The sequence below is a fragment of the Pseudogymnoascus destructans genome (assembly GCF_001641265.1).
Source record: "Pseudogymnoascus destructans isolate 20631-21 unplaced genomic scaffold scaffold_1, whole genome shotgun sequence".
Taxonomy (NCBI): Eukaryota; Fungi; Ascomycota; class Leotiomycetes; order Thelebolales; family Thelebolaceae; genus Pseudogymnoascus; species Pseudogymnoascus destructans.
In genome coordinates, this window is record NW_020167520.1 from 917,615 (window position 1) to 935,188 (window position 17,574).

The 17,574-nt window shown below is 50.6% G+C and overlaps 5 protein-coding genes across 5 annotated transcripts; 3 read left to right on the forward strand and 2 right to left on the reverse strand.

Moving 5' to 3' along the window:
- Positions 1-3,246: 3,246 nt before the first annotated feature.
- VC83_00255 (uncharacterized protein) lies at positions 3,247-4,135 on the reverse strand. Its single transcript, XM_024463950.1, has 2 exons — positions 4,115-4,135; positions 3,247-4,066 (listed from the first exon to the last, which is right to left on the reverse strand). Exon 2 carries the CDS (start codon positions 3,791-3,793, stop codon positions 3,413-3,415), a length of 381 nt encoding a protein of 126 aa, XP_024328571.1. The 5' UTR covers positions 3,794-4,066; positions 4,115-4,135; the 3' UTR covers positions 3,247-3,412.
- A 435-nt stretch (positions 4,136-4,570) lies between these two features.
- PIN4 (Peptidyl-prolyl cis-trans isomerase pin4) lies at positions 4,571-5,151 on the reverse strand (the record flags this gene model as incomplete). Its single annotated transcript, XM_024463951.1, has 2 exons — positions 4,571-4,725; positions 4,905-5,151. The coding sequence occupies 2 exons, from the start codon at positions 5,149-5,151 to the stop codon at positions 4,571-4,573; spliced, it is 402 nt and encodes a 133-aa protein (XP_024328154.1).
- Positions 5,152-5,774: 623 nt separating this feature from the next.
- VC83_00257 (uncharacterized protein) lies at positions 5,775-6,973 on the forward strand. The gene is made up of 2 exons (XM_024463952.1): positions 5,775-6,381; positions 6,487-6,973. The coding sequence occupies exons 1-2, from the start codon at positions 5,998-6,000 to the stop codon at positions 6,874-6,876; spliced, it is 774 nt and encodes a 257-aa protein (XP_024328573.1). The 5' UTR covers positions 5,775-5,997; the 3' UTR covers positions 6,877-6,973.
- Positions 6,974-10,249, forward strand: VC83_00258 (uncharacterized protein). Its single transcript, XM_024463953.1, has 3 exons — positions 6,974-8,078; positions 8,213-9,177; positions 9,231-10,249. The coding sequence occupies exons 1-3, from the start codon at positions 7,290-7,292 to the stop codon at positions 9,973-9,975; spliced, it is 2,499 nt and encodes an 832-aa protein (XP_024328562.1). The 5' UTR covers positions 6,974-7,289; the 3' UTR covers positions 9,976-10,249.
- A 168-nt stretch (positions 10,250-10,417) lies between these two features.
- Positions 10,418-13,619, forward strand: VC83_00259 (uncharacterized protein). Its single transcript, XM_024463954.1, has 3 exons — positions 10,418-10,811; positions 11,039-11,501; positions 11,554-13,619. Exons 1-3 carry the CDS (start codon positions 10,552-10,554, stop codon positions 13,528-13,530), a joined length of 2,700 nt encoding a protein of 899 aa, XP_024328563.1. The 5' UTR covers positions 10,418-10,551; the 3' UTR covers positions 13,531-13,619.
- Positions 13,620-17,574: the final 3,955 nt, after the last annotated feature.

Here is a 17,574-nt window from a genome sequence, read left to right on the forward strand (position 1 = left end):
ATTGGGCACATTATAAACCTTGCTGTTCAAGCTGCTTTAACATCGTTAAAGGCAGTACCAGCAGATGAGCCAAACGCATACCGCCTTGAGTATGGAGCTGCCCGAGTTCCATCACTACCAGAAAATGAGTCAGTAGCTGTTCTTAGCAAACTTCAGTGTCATATATATGTGTTTCGCAACCGACGACAATGGAAGGATACCTTAAAAAAGCAATGTGAAGCTGCAAATATTGAGTTTAAGCAGCTTAGCCTCGATATGCCAGTACGATGGAGCTCAACATAATATATGCTTCATTTAGTGTTAAGATTACAAGGTCCAATAACAGCTCTCTGTGCATCTCAACAGCTTGATTTAAGTATGAAAGATATAGCTTTAACAGCAAAAGATTGGCAAACGATGAAGGCGTTATTAGATTTTTTCTATATCTTTATATGCCCAACAGAGAAGCTACAAGGCTCTTCTTATCCTACTTTAAATTATGCTGTTATACAGTATATGAGAATGACGCAAAAGCTTGAAGTCTTTAAAGCTGGATATACAGAGAATAGCACAATATACGACGCTTGTTTAGCAGCATTAAAAAAGCTTAATGAGTATTATACACTTGCAACAAATCAACAGCGGAGTCATTCAACTATAGCTACAATATGCGACCCACGTTATAACTTTAACGTATTTGATATTATTTGGCCAAAAAGCATTCAAGACACGCGAAAAAGGCGGGCAAAAGCACAATGGCAAGACTGTTATTATAAATATTCAGGCAAGGCATTAGACACCCAAGCAGCAAAGGTTATGGAAAGTATCCAAGATGAGGAATTAGAAGATGAGAATTCCAAGAAGACAGAGTCTGATTCTGAGGATGAGCTATATGTCTCACAACGGCAGCCAGATTTAGATCCAGAATGGAAGCGCTGGATGAACGAGCCAACTCTTGGGCCTAAAATTGATATACTCAAGTTTTGGGCAAGTAAGCAATACCAATATCCAATACTTGCCGCAATTGCCAAAGATCATTTAGCAATTCCTGCTACATCAGCGGAATCTGAGCGAGTGTTTAATGTTGGTGGCGATATTATTACAAAGAAACGGAACAGATTAGCATCATCTACACTACGATATCTTATATGTCTTAGGAATTGGGGCGTGGTATCAGCAGGTGAGGATTCAGAGGAAGATGAGGATGCATAGTTACTGTATTTCCATAGTCTATATAGCTATCAATCATGTTTTCATTTTTATACTCGAGTACTACTCGAGTACTACTCTACTCGAGCCCAAAAAACAGTACTCTACTCGAAGATCTCTGAGTAGTACTCTGAGTAGTACTCGGGCAACACTGACTTGAAGTGCAAGAATCATTCTTCGTTCTCTGTACAAAGTTGTCATGTTTAAAAAAAGGGCAAAAACTCCATATAACGTACATGTATAGCGAAAGCGCCAAACAAGCGAAAGCGCCAAAATTATCTACCCTCACGACAAACATTGCGATAAATCTACCACAACATTAGAAATCAATTGAAACTACTCAGAGTCCTCTTCCTCAGAGGTGTCTATTACAATCTGACACGTGCGCGCATTGTGCCCAGTCTCACCACACTTGCCACAGCGACGGGCACGGGTTTCTTCCCTTGGCTTCCGACCACGGCTTGCCCTTATTTCCTGCTCTACCTGCTGCACAACATCCCTCTCATCCTGTAGCTCTTGCGCCCCTTGTTGACTAAGTGATCCTCCTTGCTGTAGTCGTGTTTTCCTAGCTCTCCGGCGCTTGCTTAGTACTTCATTTGCCTGTCGTAGGTTTTGGTTCTCTCCCTTTAGCAGTGCTAATTGATGCATTATTTGCGATGCACCCTTTGTAAACTGGTCAACAGCTGCATAGATTGAGGTTGGAGAGCTATTTTGATGGCGTGAAATCCGAGTTTTAATAAATGTAGACTGTGACATAGCTTCAATTGGGTTGTTTGGTGTCTGAGAAACCCAAGGTTGAGCAGTACCTGGGCGGGAGCTTGGAGGCGTTGGTGTCCTTAACTTAAGATCAAGTGTAGATATCACTCTCTCAGGGTCAAATGGAAGAAGCCCTGCCCCTCGGAACCCGCCTCAAATGTTACTTTCCGTCATTGTAGTGTTAAATGCAGCGTGGAAGGCAGGAAAGAAGTCATCCTTTGTAATATGAGAAATATGAGCCTGCATCATATCTTCAATTTGCCGACCATAGGCCTGCTTTAACGGGCCGAAACAGCCAACATCAAGTGGCTGGAGTAGATGAGAAGAGTGAGCAGGCATACAAAGCGTAATAATGTTGTGTTCCTTGCAGTACTCCTCAAACTCATCTGAGTGGTGGCTCTCATGACCATCAAGGACTAACAAGCGATAACCACCAACACTCCGGGCCTTTGTATGCTTCTCAAAGTGCTGAATCCAATCCATGCCTCTCTCGTTTGTAGTCCAGCCATTTTCAGTAACAGAAATCACCCAATCGCTTGAAAATCCACTATTCTCATACCAAGATGTAAGGTGGTTTTTGCCTGCAACAATGATAAATGGTGGTACTGCCCAACCTTGAGAACTAACGCCTTGGATTACTGTAACCCATTCCCGATTACCAGGCTGTACCTTCTTTGCTTTTGCCCGCCCGTCTGAGCTTGTTACAACCATAGCAGTTGAGATAACGCCCATCATAAACCCAGTCTCATCAAAGTTGTAGATATCTGCTTCATCGATACCATATTTCGCAATTGTGTTACGCACAAGCTCAAACCAGCCATTAATAACTTCTGGATCTTCGCACTTAGCCCTCTGGTAGTCGTATTTGCGCTGAAAGCGTGTCTGGAGCTCTACACGCCGCTTAACAAAGTTTGAAGCCCAACGCGACCCAACGCGTGACGCGTCGCGTGTTGCAAGTAGTCGACTTGCCATATCTTCAACAACAGACAGCCGAGGAGGAAACCCTTTGGCAGCTAGGTCGAGTATATACTGAACAAGGACGGACTCCTCTAGGTTAGTTAATTTCCGTGAGTTGGCTTGGATATCGCGTCGTGAAGGTACACCTTCTAGACGACGACCCTAGCTTGCGGTGGTCCACAGAATAGATCCTAGCAGCAACTCGAAGGCGTAACTTTGGGTCGCTTTGCATAGCCTGGATAGCTAGCACTAATTGGCTTTCATCGTTTTTATGGGGCATGTTTTGTTGTTGAGGAATTTAACATTTAGTTGGGGGGTTTGGTCACCGCATCATTTTGGCGCTTTCGCTTGTTTGGCGCTTTTGCTATACATGTACGTTACCCAGTAAAACAATAAATAAATTCTATATACCCAGTTCCATCCCACGTGACCCGCCCAAGCCCAATCTAGAAACTCCCCCCGTTCTCATATGAGAACGGGTCAATTATGAGGCCTGCGGCAAGTCCTGGCATTATGCCCAGGCTCGCCGCAGGTGCCGCAGCGTGTGCGGACCAAGTCCGGCACAGCGGCAATGACTGCCCCAAGCGGCAGAAGTCCTCCGTGATCCCGGCGAGCCCGGCGTCTTCGAGGACGCCGGGCATCCTCCCTCCGAACCCTCTCTTTTCGCGGTCGGCTGCGGGGGATTCCATTGCTCATCATCGGGGCTGGCTCGGACATGCCAGGCACAGCCCTCCTCGGGACAAACGGCGGTTGCCCCATCTTTGTCCCTCCTCTGGAGCCGCCAGGAGAACTTCTCCTTGACGGCCCAGTCGTCCAGGGCGCGGGACCAAGCGTCCAAGTAGAGGAACTCGCTACCGTCGACAGGGGCAGCAAGTTCGGCTAGCGAGGCCATCGTAGGAGGCAGGGGCGGGGCGGGGGAGTTTGTGCCTTGCGCGAGAGCTTTCGAGGGGGGTTTCGAGGGGGTCGGAGGAGGGAGGGAGCCTGGGAGGTGTCAGCGGGGTTCGGTGGAGGGGAGGAAGGGAAGGGGGAGGAGGTTTGGGGGTCTCAATTGACCCCCGACTTCCCATGCAATTGAGCTGGTATATTGCCAGCTCAATTGCTTCAAAAAGGCCATATGAGAGCACCTACTCTCAAATGGGAGTACGCCTCTCATTGGCTCGTTAACCTTCCAAAGGAGGGTTAGCGGCCGACTGGGTAGATGGAGTTTTCTTACCAGTTTACTGGGTATATCGAGTTTTTGCCTTTAAATTTTTTTTTTTTTTAAACTCAAAAGTATGATTGTAAGAAAAAATCGGCAGTGAGCTTGTGTAGGCGACTTGCTTGTGAACTACGTTAAGCGAATTATAACATCTAAGCTCAACACCTCGTAGCAACGATTTTTTTATTACTTGTTAGAAGCCCGATACCTAGAGTGGCTGTACTTAAGAGTCGAAGAATATGGGTTATCGCTAGAGGGGCATAGATAGCTTTAACTACAGCGGACAGTGGTGTATAATAGGTAGTCGAATTAACCCGTTGCCTGCCCACGGACCCAACACGTTTCGCTCTATGATCTTTATCTCATGATACACTGCACCAACCAGCTCCTCTGTTTCCTCCCTAACCATCACATAATGTGTGGACCATCAGACTAGGGTCTAATTCTTGTTCACTCCCGGCTCATTCCCAATCACTTCCTTCCCTCAACCATCATTACATGATACCCAAATCCCGTCTTCGCCTCCCCCCACTTCGGGTTCCCCACTGTGCTGGCCTCAAGCTCAAAAGCCACAGCCTCAAAGATAGGGTCAAGGTCGCCTCGTCGTTTCCAGCCTAGTGCACCGCCTGAGGATGTTAGTATAAATACTTCCACCTGTCCACGATGCTTCTCCTAGTGTCACATCACACCGCTACTGCCACCGCTCATCTGCGCCGGACGTGCAGTTCTGCATGTGCCAGGAGACAGAACACGACGTATAGCGAGAGAAAGGGGAAAATAACGACAGAGAGAAAAAGGTACACACCCGCTCTCGCCTTGTCCCCGCTCATTTCCCTCGCTACCTCATCGAACTTGCCTCCATCGCGTAGTTTGGCGACGACCTCCTCCTTGCGCGCGTGCTTCTCGCACAGGATATGGCGGACGTTGATCTGCTGCGCGCCCTTGACCTTCGCTCCTCCCTTGTCGTCGTCGGCCTTGCTCGCATCCTTCCCCTTGCCCTTTCCCTTCCCTGCACCACCCGCAGCAGTCTTGTCTTTCCCCTTTGGCGCCATGCTGTGTCTTGTCGCTTTGATCACCTCGCAGCCAGCTTCCTCGCCGTGATCACCTTCCCTTTCTCTCTTTCTCTCCCTCACCACCTTCCCTTTCTCTCCCTGACCACCTTCCCCTTCTCTCTCAGCTCCCGTTCTCGGTTTCTCGTCACAATTCACACTTCCTATCTCTGACCGCACTTCCTTCACGCTTGTGCCTTCTATTCTCGTACAGAGTATGTAAGTATTACCTGATAAACTTGCTTAACCCGCTATAAGTCACTTGCTCCTTCCCTCATTCACACGTCGACAGCGGGGTACTAGCCAATCCAATCAACCCCACTTACGTACAGTTTCTCGATATGAATCACGTGAGTGCGCCTATTCATGCTGGTTAGGGTCGTTTATTCCGCATGTTTGTCCGGATCACGGAAGAACGGAAAAACATGGGAAAGGCCGGCAATCGTCGGGTGTGACGTCGTATGTTGTGTGAGATTGGGTGAGATTGGGTGAGATTGGGTGAGATTGGGTGAGATTGGGTCAGATTGATCAGATTGTGTGGATGGGGACTGCCTGCTGGGATAACAAACTAGGGATGAGGCTACAACGGGCTAGACGAGGACGGGGCGAGAGCGACCAGGAGTGCTTCGATGCTTCAGCTTGCTTGGTCTTCCTTTATACCTATAAAGGGATATATCTTCGAGCCTTGGTATTGTACTACTGACGGCTATTAACGACCCTCTCAACGACTGCATGATATCCGCGGCCGGCATTTACTCAACAGCTCCACAGACCGAGGTGGCAAACAGCAACTGAACAGGTCAACAATATACCTCGATACTCCAAATACGCTCCCCACGACCACACACAATGGCTCCCGGCCTCACCCTCCATGATAGCCCTCCTCTCTCCAGCACAACCTCCAAGCTCGCCTCTCCACCCACCACCTGCCTCTCCACGACCCCTTCTCCGGCTTCCTCCCCGAACACTACCTCCTCTGCCACCTCTACCGCAGGCACGACCAAGCCGGCTCCACGCCCTTCTAATGCATTCGAGGACCTCGTTGACTCACTGACGGCCATCCTGGGCCCGACGTCCGGCTTGACGAGCGAGGGCGTTGATGTCGATGCCCTGACGAGGCTGATGAGGGAGTATGAGAGTAAGGAGGAGGACTGGGGACGGTACGCGCTAGGAGATCCGTCGAGGGGGTATACGAGGAACTTGGTGGATGTAGGGAATGGGAAGAGCAACCTGGTATGTGTTTCCGTATTTTTCGTTCGTTCCGTTGGTTTGGTGAGGTTGGGAAACAACTACAGCTTGTTCGGAGATAATGAAGACTCGCTAACGCTCAAACAACAGCTCATCCTCGTCTGGTCCCCTAACAAGGGCAGCCTCATCCACGACCACGCTGATGCCCACTGCCTCATGCGTATCCTCTCCGGTACCCTACGCGAAACCCGCTACGCTACCCCTCCTTCACCCGCCGCCGCGCCCCCCACCGTCCTCAAAGAGACCACATACTCCGCAGGCCAAGTCACCTACATGTCCGATTCCCTCGGCGTGCACAAGATCTCAAACCCAGACCCGGAACGGATGGCCGTGAGTCTACATCTCTATACCCCGCCGAACGCCGCTAAGGAGGGGTGCCATGTTTGGGACGAACGCCATGGCGGCAGGAGCCACGTCAAGCAGAACAATTATTTCTCGGTGATGGGGGTGAAGGGAGGCAGGGTGGAGGACCTGATGTGAGGGGGTTTGTTAATGGCTATGAGTTCTGAGGGTTTCATGAGAGTTTATGACCGCTTTAAGGGTTCGGTGAGGGTAGATGGGGTGGGGAGGGGGATAAGTTGTATAATAGACAGCTGTTAATGACATCATCCTCACGCGACAGCTCTCTTTTGCTGCTTCAACCACAATCGTCAGTTTCTAGCTTGTAGGATTAACACATCAACTTCATGTAACGAAGTGTAGTGTGCAATTTCAGAGTGCTCATTCATTTCTGTAATTGACAGGTTGGACGTTGACTGTCGAGCTCTCAACTCTCTCTTATGACGTTCCGGATTTGACACAAGGTCTCACATCTGCATTGAGCTATACTCCAACAAGCACAACTACCAGCACCACCGACACCGATATAATACACACTCAAGACCTACCTCAAAATGTGGCCCTTATCCAAGAACCACCCCTCCAAAACAAACGGCTCCTCCAAAAATTCCATCGCCCAGCCGTCCTCGAAACCAACTGCCTCCTCTCAGAATCCAATGCCACCATATCACCCATCCGCAAGACCAGGCTCCACCTCCGGGATCCCAATCCCACAAACAATCACCACTGCGACACAACTCCTCGCCCCGGGCAGGGCACCCCCCTCATCAGCGCACCCCCCACTATCCCAGCGCCACCAACAATACCCCCCCAAACCACCACCACTCCAACAACAGCAACAAGACGAGCAACTCCTCCTCCTCCAACAACAACAACAGCAGCAGCAACAGCAACAACAACAGCAACAGCAACAACAACAGCAACAGCAACGCTCCCGGCCCCCCACCCCCCTCAAGAAACAAAGCAGCGGCGTCGCCTCCACCCTCTCCAAGCGCCCCTCCGGCGCAAAAACCCCCACCACACCGGGAAGGGGACACTCCTATACCAACAGCGGCGGCAGCGGAACCAGCATCGCCAACTTTGGGCGCTGGGGCCGCCGCAGCCTGCCTTCCCCGCCTGACTCGCTCGCTGGGAACGGCGAAGCGGGTGCTGCGACACAGCTGGGGGAGCGGAGGAGCTGGGGCGCAACAGGGCCCGGGGAGCGGAGGAGTTGGGGAGCGGCGGGGACGGGGGGACTGGGGGCGGCTGGGGCGGCGGGGCCGCCGAGCGAGCAGAGGAGGAGTTGGGGGGCGGGGAATGGGGAGAGGGGGATCGGGAGGGTGGCGGCGAAGATTAAAGCTGCGGTGCTTGGGAGGGAGGGGGGGGGGGGGAAAGGAGGAAGGGGGGGAGTGCGGAGGGGAGTTTAGGGGGGAGTTTGGGAGGGAGTTTAGGGGGGAGTAAGGAGGAGAGCGCGTCGGGGAGTAGGATCGCGAGTCAGGTGGGGAGTAAGGTCGGGAGTCAGGTCGAGAGTTTGAGTGGGAGGGGTGGTGGGGAGGGGGAGGGGAAGAGGAAGAGTGGTGTTAGTAGTGCGGCTGTGTCGCCGACGGGTTCACCTGGCGATAGTGATGGTGGGGTACCAGAGCCAAAGAGCGGGTGGAGCGACAAGGTGAAGGGGAGAAGGAAGAGGAGTTCAAGGTGGCGGGCAAAGAAGGTGGATGAGGATGTGATGCCACCGGGGATGTTGCCGGGGACGGGGGGGCTGGCGAATAGGCCGTGGGGACGGCGGGCGATCTGGGGGCGGCGGGCGAGCGCGAGCGAGAAGGGGGAGGAGGGGGAGGAGAAGAAGAAGAAGGTTGGGGGGTTCGTTACGATGCTGGATGCTAGTCCGGCGCCGATTAGGTTGCCTGGTTATGAGAAGGTGTCGAGGAAGTCGGGGGAATTGGAGGGGGCGAAAGAAGACGTGAAGGGGAAAGAGGCGGAAGAGGAGGAACTGGAGGAGGGTGAGGAGGAAGACGAGTGGGATGAGGATAGTTTGGTACGGCTGTCCGACTGGTGGAGACAGATGCTTGGGAAAGGGAAGGATCCAACCTGGCAGGAACTAGATATGATGTCCGCCTTCCTGACCGATCTGTACGATGAGGAAACACCCTCTCTGGAGATGATCCTGACAACGCGGTTGCACAAGCTGCTCGAGGCGCTGATTAAGGCGGCCGGCGAGCAAGGACTGCGCTACGAGGGGAAGAGGTACCGCAAGATCGCGCGCAAGGCGACCGAGATAAGGGACAAGTGGATGAATGATATGGGCAGCCATCTATACGATATGCGGAAGGAGCGGCGGAAGATGCTGGAAGGTGAGAAGGGGAGGCTTGCGAGAGTGCATATGCGCCCGGTGGGCGAGCATAGCTCGCGGTGGGTGGTGGAAGGGCACGGCGTGGAGGAGGGCATCGAGTTCGAGCCTGGAATGTGAGTCTCAACCCAACCCCCCAACGATGAGACAGCAGTAGCTAATGGCATAGGTGGTGGCTGAACGACGCGTGCGCCGAACGCGATGGTATGCTAACGGACACTCGCGGCAACGTATCCGTGTCGCCGCAATCGGTCTCTGTGGTGACGCTGGCGTTTGGCGAGGAGATGCCGACGCAAAAGCCGACAATCACGCGGTTTACGCACTGCGGTCGCATCGAGACGATGATGCTGCCGCTGATGCGGGCGCTGGATAAGCGCGTGCAGGTGCTGCGGCGGTATACTCTCAAGTCGCGGCTGGCTCCCGAGGCTGGGCTGCGGTATGACGGGTTCTATGATATTGTGTTGTATAGTTTCCAGCGGTTGTCGTGGGATGAGAGCGTCTTCAGGGTGGTGGTTGAGTTTGAGAGGTGTCTGGGGCAGAGACCGATGGATACGGTGCTGGCTGTGCCGATACCGAGTATGCTGGATGATTGGGATATTTACCAGGAGATCAAGGATGATAGCATGAGACGCAGCGTGGGGGAGGTGTGGTATCGCCAGAGCTTGAGTAAGGAGAGGGAGGAGGAGAGGGATCGCTTGAGCTGGCATCAGGTGCGTGCCGATGAGGATAGGAGAAGGGCGGAGGAGGATAAGAGGAGGGAGAAGGAGGAGGAGCGGCGGGCGGAGGAGGATGAGAGGAGGGCGGTGGAGGATGAGAAGAGGGAGGCGCAAATGAAGAAGGCTGGGAGGGAGCTGCAGTATTTGGAGGAACAGGAGAGGATAGAGGCCGAGGGTGGTGGGGAGGAGAGTGTGTAGCGATAAGCTTCATGGGTAGAATGAAGGTAGTTCCGGGGGGTAGCAAAGAACCCTATAAATGTAATATATACTGTACAGTCAGGAATCTAATCGTTAGGTACAAGACCTAAATAGGAAATACTTTCGAACGAGCTTCCTCGTCGTCTTGGTCAACGACGTACACAAACCGAGCGGCGTCAGAGATGAGAGTGGACCTTGATCAAGGCAAGAGTTTGATTATCAATACTAAATTTGCAGGGGCCCAGCCATCAACGTTCTGATCAACAAGATCCTGAGTTTTGGCAGCAAAGTATTCCAGCAACAAGATTAGCCCGACAACAAGAGAGCTCCGCGACAGGAATGTTCTGATAACAGGCCGCCGATCTTCCGTAGTGTCTACCCCACATCTCGGCTGCCGCAGAGAAAAATCATAAATCGGCGCTAGTACCAAACGGTGGTCCAACCACCGTCAAGTTGAGTCTATGCGGGCTCATCAGGGAAGCTCAATCACTCACGAACGCACCTTCCCGCACAGTCACTGGCATTTTTAACTACTTAGCTGGGACACTGATACGTGGGGTAATTAGCCGACGCAAGATGGATCACGGGGCATGCGCGGCTAATGGGGGAGGCGAAGAGCATGCGCGTAAACGGGTGAGGCTGGAGCATGGAGTATCAACAACACCAACACCAGCCATTGATCCTTCTGCAGCACATCTGAACGTTAAGGGAGACATGGAGAAGAGCAAGATTGCGGAGTTAACTTCGAATGCTAGTCACAGCAGGGAGAGGGAGGTTGGTATTCTGCGATGGGTGAACGAGGAGAACGTCGGGTTTGAGGGCGTGCTGAAGCAGAGGTATGTGGAGAATTATTCTTTGAGGTTGATCTATGATTTGAAGCGTTGGACCTCATTTCTGAGGGTTTTCTATTATTGTCTGGGTGATGCAACCATGTCAATCACGTGGGTCTGAGCTCAACATGTTCAATCGGACGTTCATACCAGTGGTATCGTTATTTATGTTGGTTGATACATCCTTTTTTTGCTCGTATCGATGGCCATTTCACCTACTGACTATGAGCAAGATACAGCGATTTCCTTGTGAACGAGATCACACCTGATGGAAAGGTCATCCATCTCACCAACCTCTACCCTTCAAAGCCAAACAAACAGCAGCAAGCCAAACCTGCTCAACCACCAGCACTACAAGAGCCGGTAAAGGCGGCTGAGCCTGTGGAGTCTGTGCCAGCCCCAACTACAACTGTGGCCACTGAAGTAGTTCCAGCCCCAGCACCTACGGCAATAGAGCCACCCAAGGCGTCAACTGCTCCAGCAGCTCCTGGTAATGCAGCTGCTGCAGCGGACTCGTTCGCTCTGGCACCAGAAGATGCGGTGCTACTTGCCAATTATTTCGGCGCCAATGTTAGGGAGCAGATTGTCAGGATGTACAAGAAAATCTTGGCAAAGCCTAACGAAAAGGCCGCCACTTACGGATCAGTTACTTCGGAGCCGATTTTGGACCGTGAACTACGCACAAAGCTGCACCAGGTACGATACTACCGGATGACTATGGTTTCTATTTAAACTAATTGTGATTTAGGATATGAGACGTATTTTCGATTTGAGGCTCGAGACCAACACTGACAAGGATGGGTTCATCAGGATTTCCGCGGCTCCAAAAGCCGGACCCAACAGAGGCCCACGTGGTGCTCCGAACCAGCAAACCCCACGCAATCAGCAGAAGGGCAAGCTCGGTTGGGCAGAACTCGGCGGCGAGCATCTCCAGTTCTCCTTATTGAAGGAGAACAAGGACACCATGGAGGTCATCTCCTTCATATCTAGCCGCTTAGGTATGAAGCCGCGGTCTTTCGCGTTTGCCGGCACCAAGGATAGACGTGGAGTTACTGTTCAGCGAGTCAGCGTTTTCCGCAAGAATGCTGAACAAATCTCTCATTTGAACAGAGATATGTGGGGCTCCAAGATCGGCGACTTCACATACGAGAAGCACGCACTTGAGCTTGGCGATCTGACTGGAAATGAGTTCCATATTACTCTTAGGGACTGTCAGTTTCCAGGGGCTGATAACCTAGACGACGAGGGCAAACTTGCGCTTGCCAACAAGGTTGTTGGTGGTGCTGTCGAATCTATCCAATCTCATGGGTTCCTTAACTACTATGGACTCCAGCGATTTGGTACATACCTCATTGGCACTGACGAAATTGGCAAACTCATCCTCAAGAATGATTACAAGGGAGCTGTCGATGCTATCCTCAGCTACAGCCCAGAGTGCCTCTCTGCTGGCCAGGATCCAGACTTTGTCACGTCGGACGGGAAGCCGCTGTCCAGAGATGACATTGCCAGAGCCAAGGCAATCGACATTTTTAAGGCTACGGGCCGCGCCAAGGAGGCTTTGGACAAGCTGCCAAGAAAGTTTAGCGCCGAGTCGACGATTATTCGCCATCTCGAACGCGGAGACAGAAAGACCGACTACATGGGCGCGATTCTCCAGATAAACAGAAATCTCCGACTGATGTACGTGCACGCATATCAATCGCTGGTGTGGAACCACGCAGTCAGCGAGCGCTGGGCCCAATCTGGGGATAAGGTCGTAGAGGGCGATTTGGTCCTTGTGGAAGCCAATGCCGACAAGCCTGAAGTCGAGGAACTTGACCAAAACGGTGAAGTTGTCGTTCTCCCAGCAGCGGACGACACGGCTGTAAGCACAGACAACATGTTCCAGCGCGCTCGTCCGTTGTCTGCCGATGAAGCCGTATCGGGGAAGTTTTCAATCTTCGATATTGTCCTGCCTACTCCTGGCTATGACATTGAGTACCCGCTGAACGCCATTGGTGACTTCTATAAGACGTTCATGGGCTCGGAGCGTGGCGGCGGCCTCGACCCGGCGAACATGCGACGTGCACAGAAGGATTTCTCGCTGAGTGGGAGTTACAGGAAAATTATGGGCACGGTTGGCAACGATGTCACTTATGAGGTGAAGGCTTACACCGAAGACAATGAGCAAATGGTTGAGACAGATCTGGATCGTATCAATAAGAGTCATGGACAGCCTAACCGCAACGCCGAGCCGAAGCATAGGTATGCGGGCAAGGAAGTGTTTGGCAATACAGATGCCGAGGCTGGGCGAAATGCTTGGGCTGAGTCATCCAAGACCATTGCTGAGGGTGATAAAGCCCTTGAGATAACCGCAGCTAGTGCCGGTAAATCCAGTGTTTCTGCTGTCCATGAGACGTTCATTCATAAGGATGGTGGGAATGGCGAGCAAACTGGAGTGAAGGAAACCTTGTTACTACCCTGGTCCGCGGCATCTGGTGCAGATAATACTACAACGAGCGAGGCTCCGGCTGCAACCACGATTGCCGAAGCCACAGAGGACAAAAAGCGCGCAGCTGATGATATGACTAGAGATGACAACGAGGCTGCGGAAAGGCGACGCAAGATTGCGGTTATTGTCAAATTCCAGCTTGGATCGAGCCAGTATGCAACTATGGCGTTGAGGGAGTTGATGAAGGAGGGAGGCGTTGTGACATATAAACCAGACTTCAGCAGCGGGCGTTAAGGTTGGGTGTACAATAGCAAAAGTCGATATGTTACAGGGATGGGTGGCTACCAATAGAGTAGGACTAGGCATATACAAAATAAAACGAGTGAATCTGACACAATTTCAATAATTTGGGTATTTCATAACCATATGTTCCGGCCCAACCGCGAGTTGTGCGCGCTCATGAGGGAGAGTAACTCACGGTTGGGCCAGAACACATAAATTCAGGCGGGGGTCAATAACTATATTCAACTATCTGTATCTAAATCAAACTGGAAGACTCACATGCAAAAGCACTGGGTGGTGGGTTTGATCCCCATCTTCTTCCTGAGGTCCTGCTTTATCTCTATGGTGTCCCTCTGGCACCTCATGCACTTAGCAAACTCCTCAAGATTCCGCACGCCGCCTTTGCACCAGATGCTGCGTCCGGCCTCGAACGTCTGCTGCTCGGCAATGGCGCATTTCCGGCGATGAACTTTGACATGATTGCATGCCTTATAGCGGATAGCTATCTGTTTGCACATTGTAAGGGAGGGGATGAAAATAGCCAGCGGATTGGGTATACTTACTGTGGGTGTGTTTTGTTGCGGTTGGTGCATCAGATCGAGTTCTGCGTATTTGGGATAGTTGGGATAACGGGCCTCTTATATAGGCAAATCATGGATGATAAATGGTATTGTCTATGATAAAACAGCGACAAAGGAAAGCAAGCGCCCCTATGAATACACTCAAAGCAGATAATTCATTGTGCAGAGAATAAAGCGGCCGAGAAACAGGAGGGCTTGTTTTGGATCTTGCTTTCAAAGTAGTACAAAGACATGTAAATTTGTTTTAGGTGAGTTCCCCAGGCGTCAATCTACAAGGAGGATGTTTGCGAGGTATCATTTGACTCCTGGCTACCCGTCCCGTTCTCACTACTCCTCCCTTTCTTACCACCCCAGTTAAAGAAGTAGACACTCACATAACATATCACAACAAGAGCAACCACAAGGCAATTGGCACCTCTTGCAGTTCCAGCCGCGTCGATTGTGTCTATAAACACCAAAACCAGCGGAGAAGGTCAAAATAAGGTTATGGCGCCTCCCAACCTTGGCAAGTGTTGGGAATAGAACGTGGGCTATGGGCTACTAAGAAGAGCACCGAATATGGGCTCGGCGTCGTCAGTATCATCATCGCCGTCATATTCAGCAACGCCGGCGCATCTCATTTGAGAGTTTGGACGATGTCCAAGGCAACTACTACGGTAAGCACTCCTCTTCTTTGCCCCTTTTCATTTATATTAACTAATAACTATGTAAATAGGTTCTCGATGAGTGAGATCCACCAACTTACTATACTCTTTCAGCTCCATAACGTGCCATGGAGCGGTAGAGTACAGCCAGTGCCATGGATGGCGCTTTGCGTTGTATGTGCTAGGCTTGCATTTCCAGGGCGGTGGGTATCACTTGCTGATATATTTGGCCGCTCTATAGCCTGGTTAAGTACTGTATTTACAGATACAGTACTCTTCCTACATCAGTCTTACTCAAGGATGCTTCAATGGCACCCTCGACTTACATATGAGAAGTTAAAAGAGTTCGCAGTGGCTATTGAGAGAGTAGGGGGTGCAGATGGGGTTTGGGGCTTTGTCGATGGTACTTTTCGGTCTCACCAGCGTCCGCAAGGGCAAGATGCTCAGCGGCTCGTATTCTCAGGCCATAAACGGGCTCATGGAATCAACTACCAAGCAGTAGTAACTCCTGATGGTTTAATATCATCACTAACAGGCCCGTGGCCTGGTCCTGTAAATGATTGGGCGATGTGGCAGCGCTCTGGTGTAGAGGAGCATATACGAGAGGTAAGAGTATTCTATTATCATATTACAATACTAACAACCATCTAGGTTATGCAAGATCATAATCTATTATATCTATATGGTGATCCTGCATACCAAGCAGGTTATGGTATGGCTTGCCCATGGGCGCACCCACAGGGTAGACACTTTCTTTCAGATGAAAGGAAGGCTTGGAATAGAGCCCTCTCTTCGGTCCGGATTGCTGTAGAACAGGCATTTGGAGGAGTGCAGGTTCTATGGACATATACAGCATTTGGAAAGGCACTCCGTTCAGGATATCAGCCAGTTGGGGTTTACTATCCTGTTGCAGTTCTATTATCAAATTGCTTTATATGCTTCCGTCATACATCAGCATCTGGATCACGGTTTGCAGTGCCTCCACCATTAATAGAAGAGTATTTCTCATTATAAACTATATACATGTATATCTATTATATCCCTTTCTATCCATCTGTACTCTGATGCGTCTGTTGTAATAGATGTAGTATTTGACTCACATCCGCACGTAGTTCTTGGAGTTTTGATTCAACACTCTCGATAGCCTTTGCATTTGACCGCTCAGCAGCATCGGCGCTTGCTGAAAGCTCAGCAGTCCTTGCGATACTCTGAGCGATTTCGAGGATTGCATCTTTAGGAGAGGGTGGAGGGGGGTCTTCGGTGCACTGTTTTCGCTTTCGTCTTGGTTGAGAAGCTGAAGTTGACGGTGTAGAGGACTCGGAAATATGAGAATCGGAGAGGATAGACTCAGAGGGGATTAACTCAGAAGGCGGAATGGAAGACTCTATTGAGTTCGATAGATTTCGATGTGAGAACCGGGTAGTTTGAGCAGTTCGCCATGCAATAGATGCTTCGGTTTCTGCTTCCTTTGTCCCTTTTGCTGCATCTCGAATCGATTCCTTATTAGCCCGTATATCAACGATATTAATCCATTGGTCAACTGCATCATCATATGAAGAAGGAGGATCTTCTTCGCCACTTCGTCCTTCTGGCCGTAATGAGACTTCGCTCCGACGCTCTCGAATAAGACTGGTAATAACTCTTCCAATAGAGTTATGGGTTAAACCTAGCAAGTGTTCCGCCTCCTTAGTTATAAGCCGCCAAAAGGATCTATCTGCAATAACCCCATATATATCCCTTTTTTGGATGCAAAGCCGGATAATCGTTGTCTTTTGGTCTATCATAAGACCCTTCCCTCCCCCCCTTTTCGATGTTATAACGCCATCAGCCTGGCTACTCTGAGCTAAAGCGCTTTGAGCTGTAGCTGCTAGAGAGTCTTCGAGGATAGTGGAATCGCTAGTTTCATCACTGGTTTGTGGCAATTCAAGCCAAGGTTCGCTGGCGGTATCAGTTGAGAGTTCGTGAGGTGATGGTTGGGTAGGCCAGGGCTGCGCCATAGGCACTTGATATTGCAAATAGGGGTTGGTAAAAGCGTTATTCATTATTATATAACGTGGTTGTACACCGAGTCGTGAATGTCACCGAGTCGTGAAACTTTTTTATACCCACCACTGTAAGGTATAATTAAACAACCACAACATGTATTAAAACTAAAACTATTCAGAATCTGATGAGCTAAGTACTTCTATGACCTCCTGACAAGTTCGTGCATTATGGCCAGCCCCCCCGCAAGTGCCACAATGTCGTACACCTGGTTGCCCCTCATTCCTACCAACCCCTCCAGAGCGCTTCTCACGATTTATTTGCTCCGTAACTGCCCTTTGGGACAAATCATCATGTGCATCCCCTACAGAAAGTGCACACCCTTGATGGACACGAGACTTTTTAGCCCTCCGGCGTTTGCTAAGAGCTTCGTTTGCTGCTCGAAGGGTGCGGACTTCAGCTGACAATAAAGTCATTTCATGTGCCAAAATCTCTGTCCCTTTAGCTAATGCAGTAACAGTAGCAAAAATGGGGGTTGGCAAGCTTCCTTGGTGCCGTGCAATGCGATTTTTAACTAGAGTAGTCTGTGAGAGAGCATCTATTGGGTTGCGAGGCGTTTGAGAAACCCAAGGATCAGCGTCTATAGAGGGGGGTCCTGTAGGTGTAGGAGTCCGCAACTTGACATCTAGCTTTGAAATGATTACTTGAGGATCAAAGGGCACTAAACCAGCTCCGCGAAATCCAGCTTTGGCGTTTTGAGTTGTTATTGACTGGTTATAAGCTGCGTGGAAAGCTATAAAAAACTCAACCTTTGTAATATGGTTTATATGAGCCTTAATAAAGGTCTC

Coding starts and splice junctions, on each gene's coding strand:
- VC83_00257 (XM_024463952.1), top strand. CDS start 5,998: ATGGCTCCCGGCCTCACCCTCCATGATAGCCCTCCTCTCTCCAGCACA. Junction 6,382..6,486: donor GGAATGGGAAGAGCAACCTG/GTATGTGTTTCC, acceptor CTCAAACAACAG/CTCATCCTCGTCTGGTCCCC.
- VC83_00255 (XM_024463950.1), bottom strand. CDS start 3,793: ATGGCCTCGCTAGCCGAACTTGCTGCCCCTGTCGACGGTAGCGAGTTC.
- VC83_00258 (XM_024463953.1), top strand. CDS start 7,290: ATGTGGCCCTTATCCAAGAACCACCCCTCCAAAACAAACGGCTCCTCC. Junction 8,079..8,212: donor CGGCGAAGATTAAAGCTGCG/GTGCTTGGGAGG, acceptor ATCGCGAGTCAG/GTGGGGAGTAAGGTCGGGAG. Junction 9,178..9,230: donor ATCGAGTTCGAGCCTGGAAT/GTGAGTCTCAAC, acceptor CTAATGGCATAG/GTGGTGGCTGAACGACGCGT.
- VC83_00259 (XM_024463954.1), top strand. CDS start 10,552: ATGGATCACGGGGCATGCGCGGCTAATGGGGGAGGCGAAGAGCATGCG. Junction 10,812..11,038: donor GAGGGCGTGCTGAAGCAGAG/GTATGTGGAGAA, acceptor ACTATGAGCAAG/ATACAGCGATTTCCTTGTGA. Junction 11,502..11,553: donor TACGCACAAAGCTGCACCAG/GTACGATACTAC, acceptor ATTGTGATTTAG/GATATGAGACGTATTTTCGA.